Source organism: Spermophilus citellus, assembly GCF_964194105.1.
Source record: "Spermophilus citellus genome assembly, chromosome: 11".
NCBI classification, from domain to species: Eukaryota; Metazoa; Chordata; class Mammalia; order Rodentia; family Sciuridae; genus Spermophilus; species Spermophilus citellus.
The window spans coordinates 133,984,409-134,011,151 of record NC_138192.1 but is presented as its reverse complement, the minus strand read 5'-3'; the positions used below and the strand labels follow the sequence as shown (position 1 = coordinate 134,011,151).

General features: G+C 52.7%; 1 protein-coding gene and 1 long non-coding RNA gene across 3 annotated transcripts in view; one reads left to right on the top strand and one right to left on the bottom strand.

Moving 5' to 3' along the window:
- Positions 1 to 438: 438 nt before the first annotated feature.
- Positions 439 to 26,743, bottom strand: part of RAMP1 (receptor activity modifying protein 1) — a 41,587-nt gene continuing 15,282 nt past the window's right edge. For both annotated transcript variants that reach the window (XM_081262354.1, XM_081262355.1), the window contains one exon: positions 439 to 1,108. In XM_081262354.1, coding sequence (XP_081118480.1) covers positions 853 to 1,108 — 256 coding nt within the window. In that variant the 3' untranslated portion in view covers positions 439 to 852. The remainder of the gene's footprint in view (positions 1,109 to 26,743) is intronic.
- LOC308631285 lies at positions 2,384 to 5,233 on the top strand. The gene is made up of 3 exons (XR_014018160.1): positions 2,384 to 2,838; positions 3,912 to 4,066; positions 5,076 to 5,233. It is a non-coding gene; the product is annotated as an uncharacterized lncRNA (long non-coding RNA).

Sequence of the window (26,743 nt, the reverse complement as noted above, 5' to 3'; positions counted from 1 at the left end):
GGGGCACCATTTCGGGGCCCATCTTGGCCTTCATCCATCCTGCATGGTGGGGTTTCTTGGGGACTTTTATTTGAGAAAAGGATCCCTTGGGTAAGTCAGGCAACAACTTCAACTCTTCCTCTTCTGTGAAATGGGACGAAGACAAGCCGTCGCCACGGCTGCTCCGAGGAGTTTGTGAACACAGCTCCCTGGCCTGCTCCTGGCTCACGCACACACTATTCTATTCTTGTTGTTGTGTTTATTATTTCCAATGCTAAAAGCAGGGGATGTGGGGTGGTGTCCACATGGCACCGTCACCGCCACTGGAGCCTCAGACACCGTCTCCATGACGAGCCCCTGAAGACCCCACCTGTCAGAGGAGACGCGTCTGCCCAGAGTGACTTCCTCATGCTCTCATCCCAGGGACAGGTCATTTCTGTCCAGAAATAAGGACACTCCTTCGGTTCAGAAGATAGTTTTAATCAGAAGCTACACATGTACACAAACACAGCTAAGGGGGGGACCTGGAATGCAGGTGGGGACATTGTGGGTTGCATGCATGCAAGAGACTCAAGCGTGGCACTTCCCAGGGACAAGTCAGCCCTGTCCCTTCTTCCCTCCCGGAGGCTCGAGGTTAATCACCAGCACGATTACTCTCAAGTCCTGTGGGCACCTCTTTTTTTTTTTTAATCTTAATTTTGTTTATTTACTTTTATGCGGTGCTGAGGGTGGAACCCAGGACCTTGCACGTGCTAGGCCAGCGCTGTACCGCTGAGCTGCCGCCCAGCCCTGTGGGCTCCTCTCGTGCGAGGAGGTCACCCCGAGCCCCCCTCCCTCCCCAGCCCCCCACGCTTGGCAGGCAGCCCAGGCCGCCTACACGATGCCCTCGGTGCGCTTGCTCCTCCAGACCACCAGCGCTGTCATAAGCAGGGTCACCAAGATGGGCAGCACGATGAAGGGACAGAGGATGCCCCTGGCTGGGTCCTGCACGGACCTGCCGGAGATGGCGCAGAGCCTGAAGTAGTGGCGGTGGATCGCCACGAAGAACCTGTCCACCTCCGTGTTGGGCCAGAAGCAGTCCAGGTTCGCGGCCACGGCCTTGGTGCACTCAGTGAGCTCCCCGTAGCTCCTGTGGAGGCAAAAGGAGGCCATCAGGGCACCCAGCTGGGCTCAGTCCCGAAGCCCAGGCTCTGAGTCAGTGGCCCTGGCTTTAGGAGGTGAGGGGGCTGCACCAGCAGGCTGCTGGGCACACCACCAGAGGACACGAGCCGCCCGCCGCACCCGGGGCTGTGGGCTCTGTGCCGTGGTAGGACTCGTTCACACCCTGACATGGCCGCCTGCCAGGTCCCTGCTGAGCCACCCCACGAGTGGCAGTGACGGTGGGTAACTGAGCCAGTTTCTTCCTGTCAGGATCTGGGGTGCCCACAAGGATTCGAGGCCCGTGGTGCAGCGAAGTTAACCCCAGCAGCAGAACCCCAAACCCAGCATGGCTCCAGAGGAGGTGGACTCCCATCCCACACCAGCCCACCAGAAGGGGTGTGCCCATCTCCAGATGCCAGTGACATCTGCCTGTCCCTTCGTTCCACAGGTGGCGCTCAGCCTTCTAGTGGAAGTTACTCAGGGTTTGGTTCAGGAACAAAGAACAACCAACGTGTTACCAAGAGAAAAAAATGATCAACAGAATCAGACTTGGAGGTGACCGGGGGCGAGTGTCAGACAATGCGGCCACTGGCCTGACCCCTAGTGCGGTGGTGTGGGAGACAGAGAGCCTGGCAGGAGGTCCTGAGGTCCTGATGGGCTGTGCTCGGGAGTGAGTGACGTGGTCCTCGCCAGGTGGTGGCCACAGAAGCCTGCTCCCTTCTGGCCAGCCTCCAGCTTCTTGCCTGGGGACGGGATCTCTGGCACCTGGACATGCCCCTGTGGTTGCCATTTGTCATGAGGACCTCGTCAGAGCCCATGCCATGCTATTGGGACTTTTAGCCTCCAAAATGTGGGCTAAATAAACCTGTTTTCTTCATGAGTAGTTTGCTTCAGGTGTTTTGTTATCGTGATGACAACAGATTAATGTAGGCAGGAAATTTAAAATTATTAGTATGATAAAGAGTCTAGCAGAAAGGTAGACAATGTGCGTGAACGGGTGGAGAATTTCAGCAGAGATGGAAACTCTAAGAAAAGTGAAAGAAAATCACTAGAAACAGAAAGCAGCATATCAGAGATGATTCCTTCTTAGGGGCTCATCAGCAGAAGGAGTCAGTGAAATTGAAGATAGATTGGTAGAAATTACCCAAGTGGAAACACAGAGAAGAAGAAGAGGTGGAAACCAAAGCAGAGCATCCAAGAACCTTGGTAACGTAATACCACCGCACATGATGCCAACTCTACGGCAGATCTGTCCCAGAGGGAGGAGCGAATGGAGTACAAGAAATATTTGCTGAGACAACAGCTGAGACTATCCCCCAAATAAGGAAAAACATCACATCATACCCCCAAGAAGTTTAGGGAAGCACAGACAGGCCCGAAAAACAGCACAGCAACACCAAACAACCATACAGACATTATCAAAGTCACATGGCCTATACCAGAGAAAGAAGTCTGGGAGTTGTTGGTGGGGGTCCTCCAAACGGGTCAGAGCCGACTTCTTATCAGAGGCTGGGCAAGCCGGGAGACTTCCTTAAACAGAATCCTATACCCAGCAAAATACCTTCCAAATAGGAGGTTGAAATAAAGACTTTTTCAGAAGAAACTGAGTTTATTGATAGGAATGTTAAAGAAAACCCAGAACTCAGTCAAAAGAATGTACCAGAAAGTTTCAGATTCATTCAAAGAAGTGAAGGGCTCTGGACGTGGCAAACATGGAAGGTAAGTCAAGTCACTTTTTCTGATTTTTAACCTAGAAAAGTTTGTGACTGGAGCAAGGCCGTGCATCAAATACGGGGAGGCCCCAGGAGAGCTTTAGGGGGCCATCTGAGGAAAGTGGGGGCCTCGCAGCATCCTAGCCCCTCTACCCCGCCCATCACGTGGCCTCTGAGCTGCGGGGCTTCTCTCTCACCCCAGTGGCCTCCTGGTGCAACTCCGGAGCACGGGCCTCCTGCAGCCCCTGAGTGGCCACGTGGAGGGAGGGACGAGGCAGACAGTGGGGATTGGTCCCCTCTGCTCGCTGGCATGGGGTGCATGGTCTTTCCCAGAGAGCAAGGACTCATGCTTCAAGTAGAAAACAGAAGTGGAAGAAGCCACAGAAGTTGTGACAGGCCGGGTCTCGTGAGGAAGCAGTGACTCAGTGCGTGCCCAGTGCCTGGACACCACAAGCTCTGGAGTGTAGGTGCTGCTGCTGGAGCCCCAGTCCACCCTGGGAGCTGGCCGTCAGACCGTCGCACACACTGATCTGAATGACTGTCCTCTGTCCCCACCTGGGATCCACAAACCCACAGGCAGTTCCTGGTGACATGACTGAGAACACTGAGCCCGTCCTCTGTGGCCTGAGGAGTGGAGCTGGGATACCTCCACAGGAGGGGGCGCCTCTGGGCTGGCCAACCTGAGCAGGAAGGAGCCCGACTCCGGAAGCCACCTCGCCATGGCTCCACAGCGAGCCACGCTGAGGCTGAGCCTGTGGCAGGCTATTCCGGGACCAGGCGCTCTCTCCTGGATGGGCTGGTGTAGAGTGAAGCCATCTACCGCTAAAAATATCTCCAGTGTGCGGGTGGCTGCCCACTTCATCCTGTTTATTTATACAAAAGTGACAGCTGAGGCTTTCAATACTGTTGTGAGTTCTGTCAGTAAAGATGAGATGAAAGAATTCCACCCCCCCAGGGCGGACATTCTGCTCTAAAGCACACAGCCTGGCTGAAGACCCAAAATAGTCCTGAAAAGTCCTCTGGCTTTGACTCTGCATCTTCAGTTCTCGTGTCACTGATTAATTACCCTTTTTTGGCTAGGATTGTTATTCTGGGCCACAAAGCAAATTCAGCTTGGAATGTTCCTGAATTCTATGTTGGGAGTTTCCCAAGCCTCCAGGTCTCAGCGCAAGGCTCCAAACCATGGTGCATGGCTGCGGACTTGTTGACAAGATGGTACCCACTCACGTCCACAGGTGCGCCACCTGCTCTGGGGAAACCCAAGGCTGCCGCTGTGCCCACAACCCCCCGCTGGCCCTCATACCGGGTGTGTGGGCCTGGGCCCTGCTGCCCACGGCCTAGGTTCAAGTCCCCGCTCCATCTCTCATCCTGAGGGACCCGGGGACCCATCTCACCTGTTCCCACCTTGGTCTGCTTACATTAAGAGACAGGCCTGGGACCCACTTCCAGGTGACCCACTTGAGGATGGCCGAGGAGCCTGTCAGAATGCCAACTAACAGGGGCATTCGGATGGGGAGGGCAAGGAGGGAATTTGGGAAACAGAGTGAGGCCTGTGAGGTGTCTGGCTGGGTCTCTCTCTGGAAATAGAAATGGCTAATAATCATCTGAGAAAATATTTAGCTCTGTTAATAAGAAAAAAATTAAAAAGCAAACATTAGTATGATGCTTCTCTCAAAAACAAGAGGTATGGCTCTTTCTGGGAATTATCCTAAGTGAAACATTTGAAATGTAGACGAAAGTAAAGAAAGAAGGTGCTCTCTGCAGGGGTATGTTATGCAAAACTGCAAACAAGGGAGTGGCCAAGCAGGCTGAGGCTCTCTTGGGTAGCTACCATAGGAGAAATTTCAGATGTGGGCAAATATTTATGTTATGATGCTGAACAAAGCAGCAACTGATTAGCCCAATTACACAAGCCCAGGTGGCCTTGTGGGAGGAGGGGACATGCCCTTCAGGATATCTTGAACCACCAGAATGACAGTGATATATAGGGCTGTGGTTCTCTTACGTACTTTTTTGGATTTTCCAAGTTCTCTACAGTAAGCGTACATGTTTACTGGTGAATCATAGTTGCACATATTGAGGGGATTTGTGTCACCTACTCATATATGCATGCAGTAAGACGGCATCATTTGGCCAATCTCACTCCCCCCACGTCCCCTCTCCTTCCCTCCTCCTGCCCTACTGATTTCCCTTTGATTCTTAGGAGATCCACCCCACTTTTCTTTCCTTTTTTTTCCTCTCTAGCTTTTGCATAAGAGAGAAAACATACGACCCTTGACCTTCTGAGTTTGACTTATTTCACTGAACATGATGGTGTCTAGTTTCATCAGTTTTCCTGCAAACGCCATGATTTCATTTTTCTTACGGCTGAATAAAACTCTACATGTATATAGACCACATTTTCTTTATCCACTTATCTGCTGATGGACACTGGGGCTGAGTCCCCAGTCTGGCTCCTGGGAATCGAGCTGCTACAGACACGGTGTGCGTGTGTCGCTGCATTGTGATCACTGTAGTTCTTCAGGGTAAACACTGAGGAGTGGTCCAGCTGGGTCCCGGGTGGTTCCTTGCCTATTTTGAGGGATCTCCTTGCTGATATCCATGGGGCTGTGGAAAGAGTATTCTTTTCCTCCACGCCCTCTCTAGCATTTAGCATGATTCATATCTTGATGGCTGCCACGCTGACTGGTGTGAGATGAAATCTCAGTGCAGTTTTGATTTGCATCTCCTTAATTGCTAATGAGCACACATTATTTTTTAATATATAATTCTATAAAAGAGCTTATTTTAGGAAGAATGACCACAGAAACTGAATGATGAGGTCACTGGTTTTGCAGCCACATGCTTCATTGCTGTGATAGCAGGAAGCAGTGGTGGCACATAGGCAGCCCCTCCCACTGGGAGGTGGCCACCTCCTTTCCAGAGGTCCTTGAGGTCTCAGTTGCCTCCTGAAAGGAATGGGGTGCCCGCCGTGCCCTGGGCAGGATGCTGTGGGTGAGCTTACCACAGCAAGCCTAGTGCCCCCGCTGTGTCAGGGCCAGGCCACTAGGTGGCGTTACCTCCCTGGGGGCCTCCTCATTCTCCTCCCTGTCCCTCCCTCCTCCTGCTGCCCCAGCTCCCCTTCTCCCTAGGCTCTTGCTCCTGCAGATTCCTTCCCTCTTTGCCCTGGGCTGTGACACCCACCACCAGGGACCCTCACCCCCAGCTGGAGCCTTGGCCCAGCCACTGCAGACCCAGGGAAGCCCCACCCTCCCGACTGTCTCGGCACCCTTTCCCCAGGGCCCCTCCCCTCCTGGGGGCCCCTCCCTGTGCCAGGTGGGCTGTGCTGTGTGGGGGGTTAGTGTAACTCAGTGCCACTTCATCTGCTCTGAGCGGGGAGCTGGCATCTCTGGGCCCCTCTCCCCACAGCAGCAGCCAGTGGCCTTGGGACATGAGGCTGTTTGTGGCCCACTCTGCTCTGCTGGGCTCAGCCCACTCACACTTTTCCACCTGCCTCTCACCCTCAGTGCTCCTGCTGCAGCCCGCCTGTGTGGGACTGAAAACCTCCGTGGCAGAGGGCCTCCCTCTCTCTGGCCACCTTCCACCACAGGGCCCTGGTCCTGTGCGGGGCCTTCGCACATGCTGTTCATCTACTTGGAAGACTCTTAACCTTGTCTCCACCAGGCAACCTCTGCTCCTGCCTCCTACGCGACACTCCTCAAAAACTCCTCAAAAAGGCTTTCCTGAAGTTCCATGGTGTTTGGCTTCCTCTGTAAGGTGGGGTTTTCCCTCCTAGCCGTGTCCTGCTCTGGGCCTGCAATTTATTCACATGCCTTCACTCACTGCTGGTCTCAGCAACCAGACAGTGTGTTCCTGGCAGCCACCTCAAAGGCATAGTGACACCAACGCCAGAGGGGCCCAGCTGGCCAGCCTGACAGAGCCAGCCGGGGCAGGGACAGCTGTCCACCTTGCTGGTAGCCGCACAAGGCAGTACAGGAAGCAGAACGGACACAGGGACACCACCTGAGAAGGTCTCATGACAGCTCTGACATGAGAGTCCCAGGATGGCGTAGAGTCCAGGCTCTGAGGGGGCTTGACACGCCCCCAACGCCAAGAGCAAGCGTCACATAAAATAAACACAGAACATAGGGTGAACAGACCTAGTTAATTCAATGGTGCAGTTCTATTCTGCCGAGAAGAAATCATCATATATGTATATAATCTTATTATCAAATATACCTTCATTAAAGCTGGGAGAAAAATAAAAAGTAAAAGCATATACGTATAGAACAACTAAATCCCTTTTACTTAGAAATAAGTGAAAAAAAAAATGGAGAATCAACAATCTTTTCAAGAAAAGTCTCCAGATCCATGTTTGGCAGCAAAGAGAAAGCCACTATTCCCAAAGCAGAAGTCACAAGGCAATATTCTTTATGATGATGTTAAAAAGTAAAAAATTAGTAAGAAAAGGATAAAAAAAATAGAGCCGGGTGTGGAGGTGCACACCTGTAATCCCAGCAGCTTGGGAGGCTGAGGCAGGAGGATCATAACCTTGTTCAGCCGAGGCTCCCTCCTCCTGGTGGTGAGACTCTCTTGCACCTGGTGCAGGCATGCAAGGTGGTTCATAAAGAACAGGCGTTTTCAGGTGGTTGGGTCTGTTCTCCCCGCTGGTTTCTGCCTTTGGTGTCAGGACTCCCACCCAGGATCCCCAAAACAGTCACAGCAGGACCATAGGGAAGTAGGGAGTCCCTGGCCGCTTGCTGTGTGACTTCTCCTGCTTACAGAACCCACAGAGTCACTGGCTGGATGCGCTGGACAGAGTGGGCCAGGGCCAGCATGTCTGCCCAGGGCCTCACCTCCACTCAGCTGATGAAGCCACATGTGCATAGGAGCCTGGGAGGGAGGAGGAAGGAGGAGCAGGCAGCTTTCCACCTGCCTGATGCTCAGGGATGAGAGAGAAAGCGTAGCTGATCATTGCCTGTGTGCTGGGCAAGCTCTCTCCTCCTGGAGGTCACCCTGAGCAGCTGGGGCTTGCAGCAGGAGTGGGGAAAGACAGACCCTGCAGAATCAGACTCTCCCTACAACCGACGCTCATACAGACATCCAGTCGCACCCGGAAAGTCCAAAGAGAGGCGTGTTAGAAGCCTTCTGCGTCTGTGCCAGCCAGGGGCACCTGGGCCTTCCCCCCACAGTGGCAGGGACAGGCTTTGAACCTGGTATCACTGCTGCACACAAATGAATACTTTAAGGTGAAGTTTTCCAAGGTTCCTAATGACAGCTTTTCTAACACTGCACAGCAAGGACTTCTGACGCCTGGGCGAGGCCGCCTTCCCAGGGAGAGGCCAGCTCCACCTGCAGTCGGGAGGAATGGCGGCAGGCACGGACACACCTCACTGTGGCTCCAGTGATTTTTGTATTAAGGATGTGGGGCGGGGGGGGGGGTGGGTGGCGATAAGGGAAAAAACCCCAAATCTTGTGAGGGTTGTAGGTGACGAGAGGAAGACCAGGGGAAGGGCCGGGTTCTCCACTGCTGGGAGGTGGCAACTCCTCTGTACCTTGCAGCCAGCTCAGGGCCACTAGTAGATGGCAGAGGCTGGTGGGAGGGAGGCTGGGTGAAATGCCCAGCGCTCTGCTCTTGGGAAGATGGACGCAGCCAGGGGACCAGAGACTCCAGGGCCTCATCCCTGCCATCCCCCTCCAGCTGGGCCTCTGGCTGTGGCCCCTCTCCTACCTTCTGCTCTTTGGCTCTCCCAACCTGGCTCTGTGATAAAGAATGGCCCCCAAAGGAAAACTTCAAGACAGGGTTCTGGGTCCAGCAAACTTAGAAAATGCCACCTAGAGGGACACTCTGCACTCACAGCATAGGAAACCAATGCTCGAGAAGGCCCCGCACCTACCCCCAGAACTGACCCCAGCCTGGCCACATGGTGAACCGCTCAGCCTTGACGTCAGTGTTCCCAGGTTGCTCTGCTCCTCACAGGCCGCCTCCTTATGTCTGCCTCCCAAGGCATGGTCGGCATGCGCTGTTCCACGTCTCCTTCCTGGGGAGCAGCCACGGTGCCCCCCCCCCCCCCCCGGGCCTCCTGATCTGACAGCAGGATGGTGGGAGGGGCTGGATGGGCCAGTCCTTGCTCCTTTTCCTCTAGACCCTCCTGCCTGCTGCCCCGCAGGCTCCAATGAGCAGAACCAGCCTGGGGCCTGGGACACACTGCCTCCTTCACCTCAGTTCTTGGGGCCTGACTCTGCTCACTTTGGGGATATATCCACCGGCTCAGTCCTCTGGTCCTCTCAGTGACCCACCCTGTCCCTCTTCACATGAGTGCAGCTGCTTTTGGCTGTCCATCTTACTCCGTGGGTGGTGCCCTTTGAGAAGTCAGGGCAGGCCAGGCTTCTGTGGTCCCTGCTAGACCACAGTCACCCCAATTCCTGCAAGCCTACAGTGAGGCTGGTGATGAGGTTCACGTGCTTGAGACTCCAAGCCTGGGGAGGGAGAGGTGGTGGTCTTGCATGAAGGAGCCCTGGGTACAGGTGGGGTTTCTGCCCGGACACAGGATCTGCAGTGAGGTAACCCAAGGCCCCCAACACATCTCTCAGAAGTACATCCCATGGCCTGTGCATTCAGGTTCCCCACCAGCCCCATACAACCCTGTTCCTAGCATCCCAGGAGGAGGCACACTTTGGGGAAGAAGGAGGGGACACCAGAGGCAGAGCCCTCAACTTGGCAATGGGACCCACCGTGGCCAGCTGCCAGCCAGGCAAACTAGCCCCGTGGAGCGGGGAAGGGTGTGTCTCCCCCAGGCAGGGTGTGTGGCCTGGCCAGCAGAGCAGAATCGGAATGCCAGCCTCCGCCTCAGCTGGGCCTGTACAGGACACTCCCTTCCTAGCCACGGTGTGTCCTGGGTCACAGCATATCCATCTGGGAAGATGGCAACGGGGCCAAGAGGAGACCAACCAGCCAACTGGCTGAGGTGATGGCTCTATCCACCCCCTTTACAGGAGGCACCCTCCCTAGGTGATTGCTACCAACTGAGGGGACACAAGTTTTTTCTTATCTTCTGGATATTGAAACATGGCTTGGTGGACAGTATAGGGCTCTGATGCCACAATGGCTGCTCCTGACCCAGCCTGGTTGCCCTAGGCTGAGCATCAGTTGGGCTCAGTGAGGGCCTGGCTCAAACACTGCTCCCCACCTGGGGGTGGTAAGTCCCTGACAGCACCCCAGACTTCCTCAGCTGGGCCAGCCAGCAGAGAAACCCCCTTGGTGTGGGAGATGTGAGAGGGGTTAAAGGAGTAGCCAGGGGCTTCTCAGGGCTTCAAGGTGGCAGAGATATGGAATGAGGTAGGACCTAGGACCCAGGAGGGAGGCTGAGGCCCAGACGGGCCAGTGAATGTATGCTGGGCTCTGGGGACAGGACAGGACTAGTCTTGGCCACCTGACAGACTGACAGACACCCGATGATAACCGAGGGCATGTAAAATGGGGAGCTCATTCCGTCTGGGGTGGACGCTCCTCCTGCCCCTTTGCTGGCTTGTCCTCCGAGGACCACATTTGCCTCCCAAAGGGCAGGAGAACCGAGACCTGCTGACACTGGTCGGCCCTGTTCCCTACAGACAAGAGAGCCTGGAGAGGTGACCTGGGAGGACCCGGGGGTTAGTGCACAGCAGGACTGGCCCAGGTTTCAGTCCCCCTCCAGCAGGCCACACTTCCCTTGTTCCAGAGAACCCCCTCCCACTGAGGCATCCTGGCACCTGTTCCCCCTTCCCCCGACTCCAGGCCCGGCTTCTGTCACTCCCTCCACCACTCCTGCTTGGACAGCTCCAAGCTGGGAAGGCATCGGGTGCCTCTGCCCAGGAGGGCGGAAGCAGGAGGTTTCTAAGTCCATCCCTGGCTCCACATGCAGCTGGCTCTGGCACAGTCAGGCTCCAGAGCTGCCAAGGCAGGCTCCCTGCGGAGAGGCCCCTGGGAGGGCGGGCACGATGCCACCTCTGAGAACAGGCCCAGGCAGAACCTGGGGCTACAAGATGAAGTGCAGTTTTAAAATTCAGGGGGCATCTGAGCAAAGTCACAGGCTGTCCTGTGCTGGCCCCGCATCCAGGCCCAGGCAGGGGGCTGCTCCATACCCAGTGATCGTGGTCTGAGAACACAGGACTTGGTGGATGATCACTGAGCTGTCTATTGAAGGCCAGGTACATGTGACCCCTGTGCCCTCTGTAACCCCCCAAGAGGTCTCCTGGGGCTCCAGTGGGGATTCCAGGTCTAGGGGTGCAGCCAACCCTGGGCCCAGCTGTAGGGCTGGGTGTGGGGCTGCGACTGTACTCAGGCCTGCCTGGGCCCTGCCTGGGCCCAGGGCTGCTACACTTCTGGGGGCTGACGTGTGCACAAGTCCCAGGATCAGGCCTGACAGCCCGGATGCTATATTTGGACACTATCACCCTGGCGACAATGTCCTTGTGAAGCAACACTGGCAGCTGGAAAGGGCTTTTCCCTCCTGTCTTCCCTCAGGCCCAGCATCCAGCTGGTCATCCCAGAGCTTGGCTCTCTGCTCCCTGCCTCTCTGAAGCTGAGGGACTCACAGCGACCCTTGGCAGGGCTTCTGGAGGCCTTGAGTGACACACCCTACTCTCTGCTAGTTGGGTCCCCTGCACTGGGTTGGCTCCACCACAGGTCTCATCAACTCGCTGTCCCATCTAGGTGGCCCCAGTGCCACCCCTGCCCCTCTGCTCCAATCCAACCTTGTTTGGAGCTGGGACAACACTGAGTACTGGGGGAAGGGAAGGCCTTAGAACATTCTACACACAGAACACCTGGTATCACGGGACTCTGAATCTCTGTGTTTTCATCTTAAATGGGCAGCTGCCTCTGGCTCACGGCCATGGTGTGACGAGAACCCCGGGGCTACCTGCCTCCCCTCCTAGCATATCTTTTTTTTTTTTTAATTTTTTTTAGTTGTAGATGAACACACAGTATCTTTATCTATTTCTATGTGGATCCAACCCAGTGCCTCACACATGCAAAGCAGGTGCTTCACCACTGAGCTACAGCCCCCGCCCCGTCTCCCAGCATATCTTGCTGTTGCTGGTCTTGCCACCGACTCTGGCGGCCTCTGCCTCTGGACGGAAGCCAACATGGCAGCCAATGCTCGGCCTCCCATTTCCCCCCCAGTGGAGAGGCAGAGGCCATTAACATGGGACTCAGCACAGGGTCTGGCCCTGAGTGAGCCGTCAAAGTGGCCCAGGATAGAAATGCTAGAAATGAGCAGGACGCCACACAGACGTGAGGGGCACACAAAGTGGCCTACCTGGCCCTGCTCCAAGGACAGAAACCCAGTCAGGGAGCTGGACTACCCCCCAGGGACAGGGTGTGGGGCAGGAGCTGCCAAAGGCCTGAGGCAGGAACCCACGGGTGCCCACTGCCCTGCTTGCTGAGGAACCCCCTCCTCTTGGCTGAGGCCAGCTGGGGGATTAAGGGCAGAGGGAGAGCTGGGAGAGGCAGGAAGTGACTCAAGGTTAAAGCCACCAGAGGTGGGGGCAGTGGCTGTGGCTTCTTGGTGCCCTGATGGCTTCCTGTCCTGTCCTCACCCCAGGCAGGAGGCCACACCAATAGGCAGGGCAGGCTGACACCAGTTACACCTGGAGAGGCCAATCTCCACCTGCTGCTGCGGTGGGCCCCGAGGAGGTGAGGGGTTCTGCTACGGCATTCGGGAGAGCAGACAGTCCTGTTCTGCTGGGTCCTGGGTGGCCAGCACCACTGGCCATGTCTGCCAAGTTCCCAGCAAGTAACTGCTGAGCTGGATCTTGGTTCTGAAGCCCCAGTGACCTCACTTAACTTGTCAAAGGAGAACCACGGTCATACAGGAGTGGGACAGGCCACCCCTGTTCCCAGGACTGGCAGCACTGTGTCTCACCTCCTGTGAACAAACGTCTATTGGTTCAGACTCTGAATGTGCTGACACAGCAAGGACCCCAACACCCTAGCAAGAGAGAAGCTTCTAGCCAACCTAGGGGCTTCTCCACCATTCCAAGGCCTCCTGGACCTAGGTCTGGGCCACGGCCGTCCCGTGGATGAGGATACGTGGTCATAAATGTGGTGGCATCTACAGGGTCAGGGTGAGGAGGGTTTAGGCACTGGCACTGCCCTCCACTATATTCCCCGGTGGCCTTGGGAGCTGCCCAAGGGCCTTGCACAGGTACTCCCCACCCCACGGGTGCTGGGCTCCATGCCCTGTCCTGCTATTGTCCCTTTTGGGTCCCTGTTTCTGGCCTGGATCTCCTGTGCCCTGGCTGAGGGCCTGTTTCTAGGCGGCAGCTCCCAGTCCTCTCTGGCGCCCTGGGTGGAGCCGGCTGCAGCGCTCCCTCCTCCCAGGCCTGCCAGCCTGGCTCCCAGGCCACTCAGCCACCACACTCATGAAGATCCCTGCCCCAGCCCCCATCCCAACGCTGCCCCTGCATCTCCCACCTTCTCCTGTGTAACCACCCTGGGTTTTAGGAGATCCAGCTTCTTGGGAAAGAGGTTAATGGGTGCATTAGGCTTGGAGTAAAGGAGATGTAATTCACATAGTATGATTAGTGCCAATGCCCGTTGCAACACCCTGACCAGGAAGTGCTTTAGAAAGAGGAGAAGGCCAGGGGCAAAAGTCCGATTATCCAGGGAGTTAAAATACAGACAATGTATCCAGGGAGAGGATGCTCCTTCCAGGTAACAGTGTGGGAAATGTAGAGTCACCTCCCAGCACCTAGGTGGGGAGGGAGGAAGGTTCTGGAGGGACCAGAAGCAGTGTCCTGGGCTGGAGGCATGACGAGAATTTGTGGTCCCACTGAGGACCAAAGCTGGGAACTCCATGCATGCTAAGTCCCCCTGGGTTTACTGGAGCCACCGTGGAATGAGTCATGTGAACATTTTAAACAGAAAACCACACTGGCAAGCATGCCAGAAAGAAAAGGAGGTCACATTTTTAAAAGATTTGTATTTCTATATGAAAACATATGCTCCTGGAATCATTGTGGCATGGTGGAGCTCACCTGTAGCCCCAGCTGTTTGGCCACCGAGGCAGGAAGATCACTTGAGCCCGAGTTTGAGATTAACCTGGGCAACAAAATGAGATATCTCCTCAAAAAGCAAAACCCAGAGACAAGGAAATGCAGGAGCTCCCTGGAGGCTCACCACCCACCCAGCTGTCCCTCGCGTACCAAGGCAGCAGAGCTCACGAGAAATCTGAGCTCCGTGGAGGCACTGATCATGCGGCTTATTTCTAGGACCTACTTCATATAATGGCCTGAATTTAAAAGATTCACGGAAAAGGGAGTGATGATGTTAAAAAGAAATGCGAAAACACGGCTGAGCTCACGACCTATTTGTGAAGACGAGTAAACAAAAGCCCTTTCAGAGCCAGGTGGTCACTGTGAAAGTGTGCAAATAGTGTGGCTTGGAGACACACACACAGCGTGAGAATGAAGCCCAGACTGAAGCGAGGGCAGAGAGAAGAGACAGGCTCTAGGACATTACCCGTAATGGTGAGGAGAGGGCCCTGGAGGGAGCCCAGACCCAGAGACTCCTTCTAGAGGGGCCAGTGCTTGTGGTTTGTCACTGGGGAAAGCCAGGCCTGAGAACACCGCTTGTTCCCACTGCAGCTGGAGGGTGGAAACGGCTCGCCAATATTTCAATCTCGCTTAAAAGAAAAACCACCTCATCGTGTTTCAACAATGGGGAGGAAAAAAATCAGCACAGAAAGAGAAAAATCAAGACAAAAAATGGAGTGGCTAAAGATAACAGAAAATGGACATGTACACTGGAATCTCACTGTTCAAAGGCTCATCGCTCTACAGACGGAAAAAAATCCAGCAAAAACTGCCCGCAAGAGAGATGATGAAAATAAATATCCAGGAACACGAAAAAGAGTCAGCCAACGCCAAGCATTGGAATGCCAGAATCTCAATGTTTGTTGACTCTAAATGCTATAAAAACAGGGCGAAATATGTATGTAAATACCTGCTAGGAAAATAAATGACAAAAAATGGTTAGAATTGAAGACTATCAAATGCAGCCAAAACCTCAGACACATAAAGGAGTTAATAATGGTTGTTTTGGAGGGAATTAAATAGAACAGAGAATGGATTTCATTTTCAAGTATTCATTGTGTTCACAAAAGATCATACTAGGTTATAAAGGATATGTCCACAAAAATACAAAAGCTGAAATTATCTGTTCTGCATTCTTTCCCTTGGTCAGGGGAATAGATTCAGACTGAACCTATGAGAATAAAATATAGCTGCAAAGGGATCAGATGATCCCCAGAAGAAAGACAAGAGCATGGAAAGAAGATTGTTCAGAGAAGTGTGAAAAAAGCTGACATATCAGAATCCACAGAAAATGACGAGATCTTTAGAGAACCCATCACGGCTTTAAATGCTTTTATTACGTGTTCTAAAAAGTGAGGAAAAGCCAGGTGCAGTGGCACAAGCCTGTAATCCCAGTGGCTCCGGAGGCTGAGGCAGGAGGATCCAGAGTTCAAAGTCAGCCTCAGCAATGGCAAGGTGCTGAGCAACTCAGTGAGACCCTGTCTCTAATTAAAATACAAAATAGGGCTGGGGATGTGCTCAGTGGCTGAGAGCCCTGGAGTTTAATCCCTGGTACCAAAAAAAAAAAAAAAAAAGTGACGAAAAATAAACAAAGCATACCATTAAATCTTAGGAAAGAAGGGATTTTTTTAAAGGGAAAAAGAGGGAAGGTCAAATGATAAAAGTAAAAATGAAACATTTTAAAAGACATGGCTATGGAAATCCTAGCCTATTCTCTAAAGACCTTAAAAATGTGCATATTAGGTTAATGAAAGAGTTGGCCTCCTCATTTCCTTTTGATGAATGAGGTCGCATGTAAACAGAGAAAAAAGGGAAAAAAGAAGAAAAACCTGGATAAAACAAAAACCGAAGCATAAACTTGCATATACAGGATATTGAATATTTAAAGGAATACAATGTACCACTGTTTTAGTAAACTAGAAATCTGAAGGCTACAGACCAAATAAACATAGATGAAATACAAACATTAAAACAAGAAACAATCAAAACAAATAGCAGAGAAACAAATGGGAGAAGGAATCTTCAAACCACCTGGATTGGAAGGTTGTAGTGATTAATTCATTCCAATGTCTAAGGAGTAAGTTCTGCCTACACCCCAAGTTGTTTCCCCTGCTGACTCTAGAGCCAAGGTCAGCTAGCATGCATGCTCCATCAGGCCAAAGTGATGCTCATCCTAGAACCTTGTTAAGGAATTTCCCAGGAAGAAAATGCCAGGTACCTTTCCCTGGGAAGGGCAGAGGCCTCTAGAGCGTAAGCAGCGACGGAGCCAGCAGGACTCACGCCCGGGGTCCCACTCGGAACTCCAGGCTTGGCCCACAGCAGTTTTCCTCTCAACTGCTAAAGGCAGTATCTTAGGATAATAATGGGTAACAGAAGAACTGTGAGATGCTTGAACTTTGATTACAAGGGTTAGAGAATGGAGGGCTGTAGAGATGGGGAGGTTCGTCAGCTCTGCCACCTATGGGCTGAGAACAGACTTCACATTCTTGGTTTTCTTTTGGTACCGGGGGGATTGAACCCAGGGGCATTTAACCACTGACCCATATCCCCAGCCTTTTAAAAATATATTTATTTAGAGACAGGGCCTTGCCTAGTTGCTTAGGGCCTCGTTAAATTGCTGAGGCTGGCTTGGAACCTGTGATCCTCCTGCCTGAGCTTCCCAAGTGGCTGGGATTACAGGTGTGTGCTACTGCACCTGGCAAGACATCACACTTTTGAACCCTAATGCAAAGCCCACTAGCATTGGCTCCTCCGGTGGAGGCCACTGCACCTTGCCTGCAAGCCCAAATCCAGAAGCAGCACTCACTCCTGAGGACCACCTTCCCATGCCCAAACTCTCTGCTCGCTCAGCGCTGGCGCTCTTCCTCAGGTTCCATGAGCAGCACTGCTTTCCCTCCCTAAAGGCTCCTTAGAACACGTGCTCGCTCTCAGCTGGTCTCCTGGGTGTCTTCAAGGCCACTCAGCCCTGCTACTGGTAGGTTCGGGAGCTCGTCCCAAGACAGTCTTTCCCTTCTGGTCAGCATCTGCACGGGCTCAATGAACTCCATCATTTAATTTTTTTTATTTTAGTTGTTGATGGATCTTTATTTTAGTTGTATGTGGTGCTGAGGATCGAACCCAGTGCCTCACACGTGGCTAGGCGAGCGCTCTACCACTGAGCCACAGCCCCAGACCAACTCTATCCTTTTAGAGATCTCAATCTCAAAAGTGTTGGGTGCACACAGCTGATCAGTCAAACTAGGCCACGGCCAACTCTCAGGATAATTGGGGGCTCCCTCTGCTTGCAGGGAAAGGATTCTCAAAAATGTGGTGCTTCCCAAATCAACTGCCTGATGACTGGCCATCTCAATGACCTTTCGCAGAATTTGACAAAGCGGAGACATTTTTTAAAAAATCCTATTGTTTAACCAGTAACTTTTTAATTGTGCTGACGGGTCAGAGAAAGAAATGTTTTTAAAAACTTCACTCCAGTCACCCACAGCCAGCTCCGAAGCCTCTGACATCCCCCTTCTCTGGCAAACTGGTTCTTAATTTCTTTGGGGAAAATAGGCAGAAACTATATCAAGGAAAGCCAAACACAATTCAAATATAATGAAAGTGGAACAGCTCAGAGAGGTCTTCTGATCTGTAGAAAATATTATAAAGTCATAGTGACTTAAGTGGTATGGTATGGCCCCAACCATAAGTAAAAATTAATTGAAACAGATTCTAATGTGCAGAGGAAGGTAAAATGCGTTCAACGGAGCACAGCAGAACAATGGACGTGGGAAACACTGTGCATCAAATTACAAGACAATCAAGGGAGGAACAAAATAATATTGACTTCCTTCTCCAGGAATATGCAACAAGAAAACCAGTCAAAGAAATAAACAGAGTCAGGATCCGCAGTGGCATCTTCGTAACAGCAGCAGGAGCAGGCTAAGACAGCCAGGGGCATGTCAACTGGTCACCCTGCTGGGCTGCTGCCCAGTTCCCCAGTGCAGGCAAACTCCTTCCGACCACCCTGAAGGAGCACATTCTTAAGGATGTGGATGCTCCATTTTTTGCCAACACAAGAAGCTGGGAGAAGAGGAGGCTCAGAGAAAAGGCTGTTCCTGAGTGAGCCCCACCAGCACCTTATGCTTCAGTACTGGAAAGACACTGGGGAGAAAGGTGCCCTCAGAATATGCACAGGAATCGGGCTGCTGTGCCGTGCTACCTGGTGACCCTCCCAGGGTGGCCCTCTCACAGTGGACTTAGAACATCTCTGGCCCTGTGTGTGCCCGGACATGTCTACCCATTGAATGATGAGGGGATGGGTCCTAGGGACTCCCATAACCTGGGCGGGGACGGCTGGGTGAAGGTCAGCACCAGGAAGGGACCCTGGCCACCCCTACCCTGCCACACGACACTCACAGCACCCAGCTGATGCACTGAACAGCCTCTTTTCCTCATCTCTCCCACCACGCACCTGCCTCGTCCCCTGCCACGTGGACAGCCCCAGGAGGCTGCTCGGGGCAGGGCTATCTGGACTGGGCTTGGTGAAGGGCAGGGCGAACAAGTTTGGCCTGTCTCCAGGGACTGTCAAGTCCTGTCTGCACAGCCTGGACGGCTCTGGAACTTTCTGGGCCAAGAGGAGGGGGAGGGTGGTTGTCACAGCAGCATATCCAAGGGGGACGGAAGAAGATCTTAAGCCCCCGTCACTGGACATGCTCCACCTGCTTGCCCTTCCGCTCCTGACTGGGATCTGCTTAGTGTCATCCCATGACTGACCTTTAATATCTGACACAGCCTAGTTTCATTCCCAACCTAAGAAAATTCCCAAACAGGGAAGTTCATCGCCTGAGAGAAAGGACGTCATGGCGTGGCGGGCTCTGTGCCCTCGCTGGGGTCTGGAGGGGAGCTGAGGACGGTGCAGGGGCCCTGGGCATGGCGTAGAGGCCAGCAGTCCTCCCCCCAGTCTCTCCCGCCAGGGCCCTTTGCTGATGGCCCCTACAGGTGCACTTCTCTGAGAGCTTTCTGAGAAAGAAGGTGGGATTCTGCTTCTTCTACCCCCAGAGCCCCCCAGTCCAGCAGTTGGGCATCCACAGAGCCTCCAGGGATCCCCATTAGAACCCATCTTGGAGCAGGCATCCAGTATTCAGTGAGGCAACTGTGACCGAAAGGCCACTGTGGCCTGTGAGGATCTCCCACAGCAAGACGTGCCGCCAGCTAGTGGCACACAGCAGGGGGAGGGGTGCCTGCTGGCAGGTGACAAGGCAGCTGGGGGGGACTATGAGCCACACCCTGTCCGCCCAGTCTCCTACAGCCCCTCTTCTCCCCCACATGCCCCTGCAGGCCACACCTGGCAAGTGGTGGGGAAGGTGGGCTCCAGGCCCTCCTCTGCCAGCCCGGACCTGGGCACGGGCAGCTCCCGCGGACCTTCCTTCCTCCTCAGCACACCCTGCCCTCCAAGCTTGGTCCTGTGGCTCCACGATCGGGATCTGGACCCTAGGTCAGCTGCAGCGGAGCTCGGAGGGGACGGTGTTTGGCAACCAGCTGTGCTGCCCTGGCTGAGGGACTGTCACTGTGGACAGGCTCAAGGCTGGTGCAGGAGAGCTGTGGCAGTACCCATGGGCACTTTAGGGACACATTTTTGAGAGGGTGGGGAAAGGATCTCCTGCCCCCCTTTCCACTGCCACAGAGAGGGATGAAGCCTGAAAGACAATGTAGCAGTGGGCAGGTGTGGTCTAGACCCAGGCGCTTGCCTTCAGATCCTTTGACACATGACCATGCTGGGCACCCTTCCATGGAATCTACACACGAGGAGAACAGCCTCCCAACCCTGGCCATGAGGCTGAGCACAAATGTGACCCAAATGTCCATGGCACCTGGAAAGTTCCAGAGCAGATGCCTCCATGGACGGTCTCACTGGGGAAGTGAAGCAGCCCTAGCCCCTGCTTTGAAGACTCCAGGCAGGTGGAAGGGATGCAGGCCAATAGGCATCCTGTGCGAGACCTCTGGCAGAGGGCTGCTTGCTGAGCACCCTGGGATAGGCACCCCGGGACACCTTGGGGAGGTAAGTGAGGCTGGGCAGGAGCACAGGGATTGTGGCATGCCCACCACCCCAGAGCTCTTGTGATCTGCAAAGAAGCCTCCTCTCAGTTCCTGTTGGATTCAAAACAAAAGCAGCTGTTGCAACTTTGCTGCGGAGTTCTGAAGAATTTCCTGACTTGAATCTTTTAACTGGGACACACAAAGGAGGCTCTGTGTTCCAACATCAGAAAGGGGGACGTGGCAAGCCCAGGAGAAGCCCACAGTGGGTTAATGCACCCTGCCCAGGTTGGCAGTCATCTGGATGCTGGGCCTCCTACCTAAACTGACATCCCGAGAAACAGTCGCAGCAGGAACCTAAACCCTTGCCCGGCATCCTCCAGGGAACCTGCTGTGCAGCCAATTGCCTGCTGGGGCCCCAACACCCTTGCCCATAACTGGGCAGCTCTGGGGTCAGGCCAGAGGGCTCTTCATCACCCAGTGTGGGGTCAGTGTAGAGGGATCCTCCGGAGGCAACCTCGGGTCCTCCACCTCTCAGACTCTGGCCAGGGCCATAGAGACCTGGGCCCCTGGATGTAATAAGACACAAACAGAGTGGTCAGTGTTCAGCCATGCAGAAGCTTTAGGGCAGAGGGAGCAGGTGCCTGGTCCTGGGAAGGTGAAGTTGGGCTCTCTGGGTCACAGCAGACAGTGGCCTGTCTCCCAGAGCTCCTGCCTTTGGCATGACACCTTGAACCCTGATGTTGTCCAGAAGGGGAGGAGCCGAGAGGCCCTTTCTGTCATGGCCAATCTAGCATTGCTTGTCTAGGTAGGAAACCTCATGTGGGGTCACTTTAAAACCAACCACTTTTCTAGACATTTGAAGACAGAAGTACCATATGGCCTAGAAACCCCATCTCTGATTTCACCAGAAATGCAACTGGTATGTCAAAGAGATGCCTGCACTCCAAGTTCACTGCAGCACAGTTCACAACAGCCAAGAACGGAAGACACCACAGCCCCCATCGACGACACCTGAATGGGCAAAGGAAATGCGGTGCAGATGCATCACGGGGAGCAGTTCAGCCCCAAAGGAGGAGGAGATGCTGTCCTCTGCCCCAGCGTGGATGGAAGAGCAGATCACATTAAGGGAGATGAGCCCAGCAGAGCCGACCACAGAAAGACAAGTAGAGTCTGCTCTCACTGACGTGTGGAATCTAAGGGTTGGTCTCCCAGAGCCTGGGAGAGCGGGAGGGGAAGATGGAGGGTGATGGGTGGGGACCAAGGTACAGAGAGTAGGAGCAAGAGGTGGGGGGTGTTGCTCTGCAGCATGGTTATAGATGAGGAGTCTGTTCTCACCGTGAATAAAACAGACGTCAGAGATGGAGGTCTGCCCTGATGGAAACACTGCATACTGTATGCACACATCTCAAAACACCACATTGGTTGTCTTCCTGTTATTTTTGTACCTTTTATTCCTTACAGGACCCTGATTGGGTTTTGAATAGAAGCCTTTATTGCAATTAAGATATTTTCTCCTGTTCACCACTCCCATGTTTTTTATTCACCCTCGATCCTTTCTTCCTACAACCCTGTATTTAGTTGCCCCTTGTGAAACCTTATGCCCAGTTTGAGGATTAGACTTTGCTAGGACCTAACTGTAGAATAGGTGTGCAGTTCCATGGATGGATGGTGCACACATGCATATACATGGAAGCAGTTGACCTGTATCTGGGATTCACCTTCATGGGAATATGTGTCCTTGTTCAAGCTTGCATATTTTAAATGAAAACTTAAGTCTCTTGTTAAAAAACAAAAAAACAAAACAAAACAAAAGCACCACATTGTACCCCACGGATATGTACGATTTTTATGTTGTTATGTACCAGTTGAAAATATCTTAAGTTAAAAAACAAAGAAGCCACCCACTTTCTAGTTGAGTCCTGGCATGTTCAAGATTCTTCTACATTGTTTTGCCTTCCCTTCCTTCCAACACCCACACCCAGGTCTCTGGAAATGACAGCTCTTGATGACACATTTTCCCATGTTCTCCCCAATTAGATCATATTCCCAGCAAATACACTAAATTACATTACATTTCTCCTCACAGACGAGGGGTGCAGTTTAATGAGATCCTCCTGCCACTCCCCCTCAAATGACAGCTGCAAGGTGCACAGAGGGGAGCTTGGCCTGTGAGCTCACCAGCTTTGCAGAGACCTGTTTGGTACTGAACCATCTGTCCACACTGGCATCAGTGGCCACAGGCCAAGCCTTAGTTGTTACATACCTGGAACAGGCAGAAGCAGAGCAGCCCACAGTTCCAGGAGGGCCGTCTGAGAAGGTCTGGTGCCGTTTGGCTGGAGGTGGCCTGAGTGTCCCTGTTAGTCCTGGGACTGCACTCAGGCGTTTCTCCCTCTGAGCAGTGGTGCACAGTGGGGCTAAGGCCTCCTAGAACCCTCCAGTGCCTGTGAGGTGGGCCGACGAGGGCCCTCCTTTCTGTCTGCTTTGACACAGGAGGCGGCTGTTAGACTGGGCCTGGGGAGCTGGCTGGGGAGCTGTCCCCACGCTCCCTGTATATTTGCATATATCCCACAGAAGGCCGGCTGCTCACACTCGGCCTCTCTGACGCACACCCAGCGTCTTCTCCCATCTCTGAGTCTGAAGTGTCCTTACATTTCCAGAGCCACCTGCAGGCGCAGCCCAGGCCCCCAGGACAACTAGGACCTCAGGCAGGTAGGGGTGCCTCTGTCCCCAGGGCTTTTGCCTTTAGAGTCCCCTGCCCTCAGTGTCAGCCCGGTCCTAGACACCAGAGCCCACAGCTGCCCTGCTCTGTTTGCCCCAGTGACAAGCCTCAGTTGCACTTGGCCCAGAAAGGGTCCTTTCCCTATGCCTAAGACCCCCACCCAATTACCTGCCTGGCTCAGCCACGGACCCTGCTCAGGACGGGAGAATCTGAGTGTCTGCTGATCGGGCCCTCATCTCAGAGCCCTACTTCCCCCGTGCCACTGCTGCCTGCCGACACCTGCTGACAGCCGGCCCTGGCTTCCTGCCTGCACGGTGTGGCGCCTCTCCTCCTCCCCTCTTCTCCTGCTGGATCCTTTAGACACGCTTGTCTACCCTGGACTCCTCTGCTGAGAAGACCCCAGAAAGGCTGCCTTTAGCCCAAGCACCATGCTTGGTCTCTCTCTCTCTCTTTAATACCTTTACTTTATTTATTTATTTTATGTGGTGCTGAGGGTCGAGCCCAGGGCCTCACACGTGCTAGGCGAGCGCTCTACTGCTGAGCCCCCAGCCCCAGCCCCCAGCTTGGTCTCTTGATGCACATGGACTCCGCCAGGCCTGTTGGACACTGGCAGGAGCTGAGATGGCTGCTAAAGCCCAGTCTTACTCCTCTGTGGTGGAAGGGTATCCCTGCACCTCCTCTGGGGACCAGGAGAGCGCCTTCTGTCACTGGCTGTGTGGCCCTGGGCATACAAAGTGGGGATACAAGGATCCTGTGTCTTGGCAGACCATTGCTTACTTGAATGAGGCAACATGTCGAGTGGCCAGCACAAAGCCTGACGCACAGAGGCGCTCACTGATGCTGGTTGCCATGGTAGGTTCCTGCTCACAACCAGCGAGCAAAGGGATAATGGGGCACACTCAGCATGAGGCAGAGACGTTGGTTCTGGAGGACAGATGGCCAGTACGGACTCAGGCAAATCCACATAAATACAGTCACTTCATACTAGACAAAGGTGCTGGAATTATACATTGGAGAAAAGACAGCCTCTTCAACAAATGGTGCTGGGAAAACTGGAAATCCATATGCAGCAAAATGAAATTAAGCCCCTATCTCTCATCATGCACAAAACTCAACTCAAAGCGGACCAAGGACCTAGGAATTAGACCAGAGACCCTGAGCCTAACAGAAGAAAAAGTAGGCCCAAATCTTCATCATGTTGCATTAGGTCTTATGTCCTTAACAAGACTCCTAAAGTGCAGGAGATAAAATTGAGAATCAATAAATGGGATGGATTCAAACTAAAAAGCTTCTTCTCAGCAAAAGGAACAATCAGTTATGTGAAGAGAGAGCCTACAGAGTGGGAGAAAGTCTTTTCCACATGCACACCAGATAGAGCACTAATCTCCAGGATATATAAAGAACTCAAAAATCTTAACACCAAGAAAACAAATAACCCAATCAATAAATGGGCTAAAGAACAGAACAGACACTTCTCAGAAGAAGATATACAATCGACCAATAAATATATGAAAAAATGTTCAACATCTTTAGTAATTAGAGAAATGCAAATCAAAACTGTTCTAAGATTTCATCTCACCCCAATCAGAATGGTAACCATCAAGAATATAAACAATAAATGTTGGTGAGGATGTGGGGGAAAAAGGCACACTCATACATTGCTGGTGGGTATGCAAATTGGTGCATCCACTCTGGAAAACAGTATGAAAATTCCTTAGAAAACTTGGAATGGAACCACCATTTCACCCAGCTATCCCACTCCTCAGTCTATACCCAAAGGACTAGAAATTTTAGCATACTACAGGGACACAGCCACCTCAATGTTTATAGGAGCTCAATTCACAATAGCTAAACTGTGGAACCAACTTAGATGCCCTTCAACAGATGAATGGATAAAGAGACTGTGGTGTATATACACAATAGAATATTACTCAGCTTTAAAAGAGAATAAAATTATGGCATTTGCAGGTAAATGGGTAGAGGTAGAGAATATCATGCAAAGCAAAGTTAGCCAATCCCAAAAAACCAAAGGCCAAGTATTTTCTCGGATAGTGGATGCTGATCCATAATGGGAAGTGAGGGTTATGGGAAGAATGGAGGAATTTTGGGTAGGGCAAAGGGGAGTATGGGGAGAGTAGGGGACAAGGGGGTAGGAAAGATGGAGGAATGAGACGCACATCATTACCCTAGGTACATGTACAATGGCACGAATGGTGTGATTCTACTTCATGTACAACCAGAGAAGCAAAAGCTATACCCATCTGTGTACAATGAATTGAAATTCATTCTACTGTCATGTATAACTAATTAGAACAAATTTAAAAAAAAGAAGAGGGAGATTTTTTAAAGGGCTCGGCAAAGTGCACTGGATACTCAAGTACATGCCCAAAGTGGCATCTCAAGTCACTGGGCAAAGATGGACATTTTTCTTTTTTTAAATGTGGTGCCAGGGACCAAACCCAGTGCCTCACACATGCTAGGCAAGTGCTCTACCACTGAGCCACACCCTGACCCGTGTTTTTTTTTTTTTTTTGTGTGTGTGTGTGTGTGTGGTGCTGGGGATTGAGCCCAGAGCCTTGTGCATGGGAGGCAAGCACTTTACCAACTGAGCTATGTCCCCAGCCCTGCAAAGATGGGCTTTTTGATGAATGGGACAACTGGGTGGCCCATCCAGAAGAAGAAATTGGTTCATACTTCACACTGCATGCAAGAGTGAACTCCAGACAGACCACGGGTTTGGAAGTAGGCAGAGGAAAGCATGGTGAGCCCGGGAAGGCTCTGCCACACCTGCAGACGTGTGAAGCAGATGCCTCTGACTATGGTGAACACCCTTCACAGCAATGAAAGCAAAGGAGAAAGGCCACAACCAGTTGGGAGACAGAGGCCTCAGGCCTCTCCTCACATACTCAGGGCTCTTTAGAAGGCCCAGAGGGCTGCGGTGAAGCTCAGTGATGGAGCTCTTGCCTAGCACATGTAAGGCCTGAGCTCCACCCCCACATGGCAGAGAAATGAAATGAAATGAAATGAAAAGGACCAGAATATGATAAAAATGGGAAAAGACATGATCAAACCCATCACAAAAGGTACAGGGATGGGCCTTAAACATACGAGTGGTGTTGGGCTCACTCGTAATTAGAGAAGTGTAAAAGAACACACCTCTGAGACATCATTTCTCCCTTATCAGCCAGTGGCAGTCCTCACATGACAACGTGGTGTTGGCAGGCTGTGGGAAGCAGGCAGACCTGGGGCTGCTGGTGGGATGCAAACTGAGGGCAAACAGTAATCCCTAACCACGCTACAAATGCCCTCCCTTTGGACTCATCAGTTCTACTTCCAGGTGTCTGCCTTGAAGGTGCAGTTCCTACGATATGAAAACACACAGGCAGGGCCATCTGTGAGCCCTGTTTGAAGTTGGAAGACACTGAAACCAATTTCATAAGAAAATGGTAGAGAGTCTGCTCTGTGGAGTACTATGCAACCGTGAAAATGAATAGTAAGCTCTCTGCCCTGATAAAGAGGAATTTCCAGGATAAAGTGAAAACAAAACAATTGCAAAGCAACCCAAGTACACCAGAGTACAAGGGGAGATGCTTAGTAGACGACCCTTGATGTAAGAAAGCAGATGTAAGAAAAAGTGTACACATTTGCTTAGATGTGCAAAAGAAATACAGGAAGGAAACACCAGGGACGAATGAGCTGCTTGCCCACAGGAAGTGGTAAGGATAGGAGAAGTGGGAGGGGTAGTAGTGGGGAGGAGGGACAGTTCTCTAAACACTCGCTTCAGTGGAGCTGACCTCAGCCACAATGTGAGGGTCAGTCTTAGAAGTCAACTTGGCCAGGCTCCAGGACCCAGGCACTCAAACACTAGCCGAGGCAGGGCAGTGGGGTCATTTTGAGATGTGGCGAACATCTGCAATCGGGGGACTCAGCCAAGGTTCATGCTCACCCGCCAGCTGAAGGGTCTAGGGCAGGTTTAGGGATTCTGCCTGGAGATGCGGTGTCGGCCTCCTCAGGAGTTCCCACCTGCGCATCTGCTCCACCTGTGGGCCTGCAGAGCCCGCGCCGGGAGGCACCTTGTTCTGCCCAGCCACCTGCCACCCCAGGTGGAAGGGGGTCGCCCCGC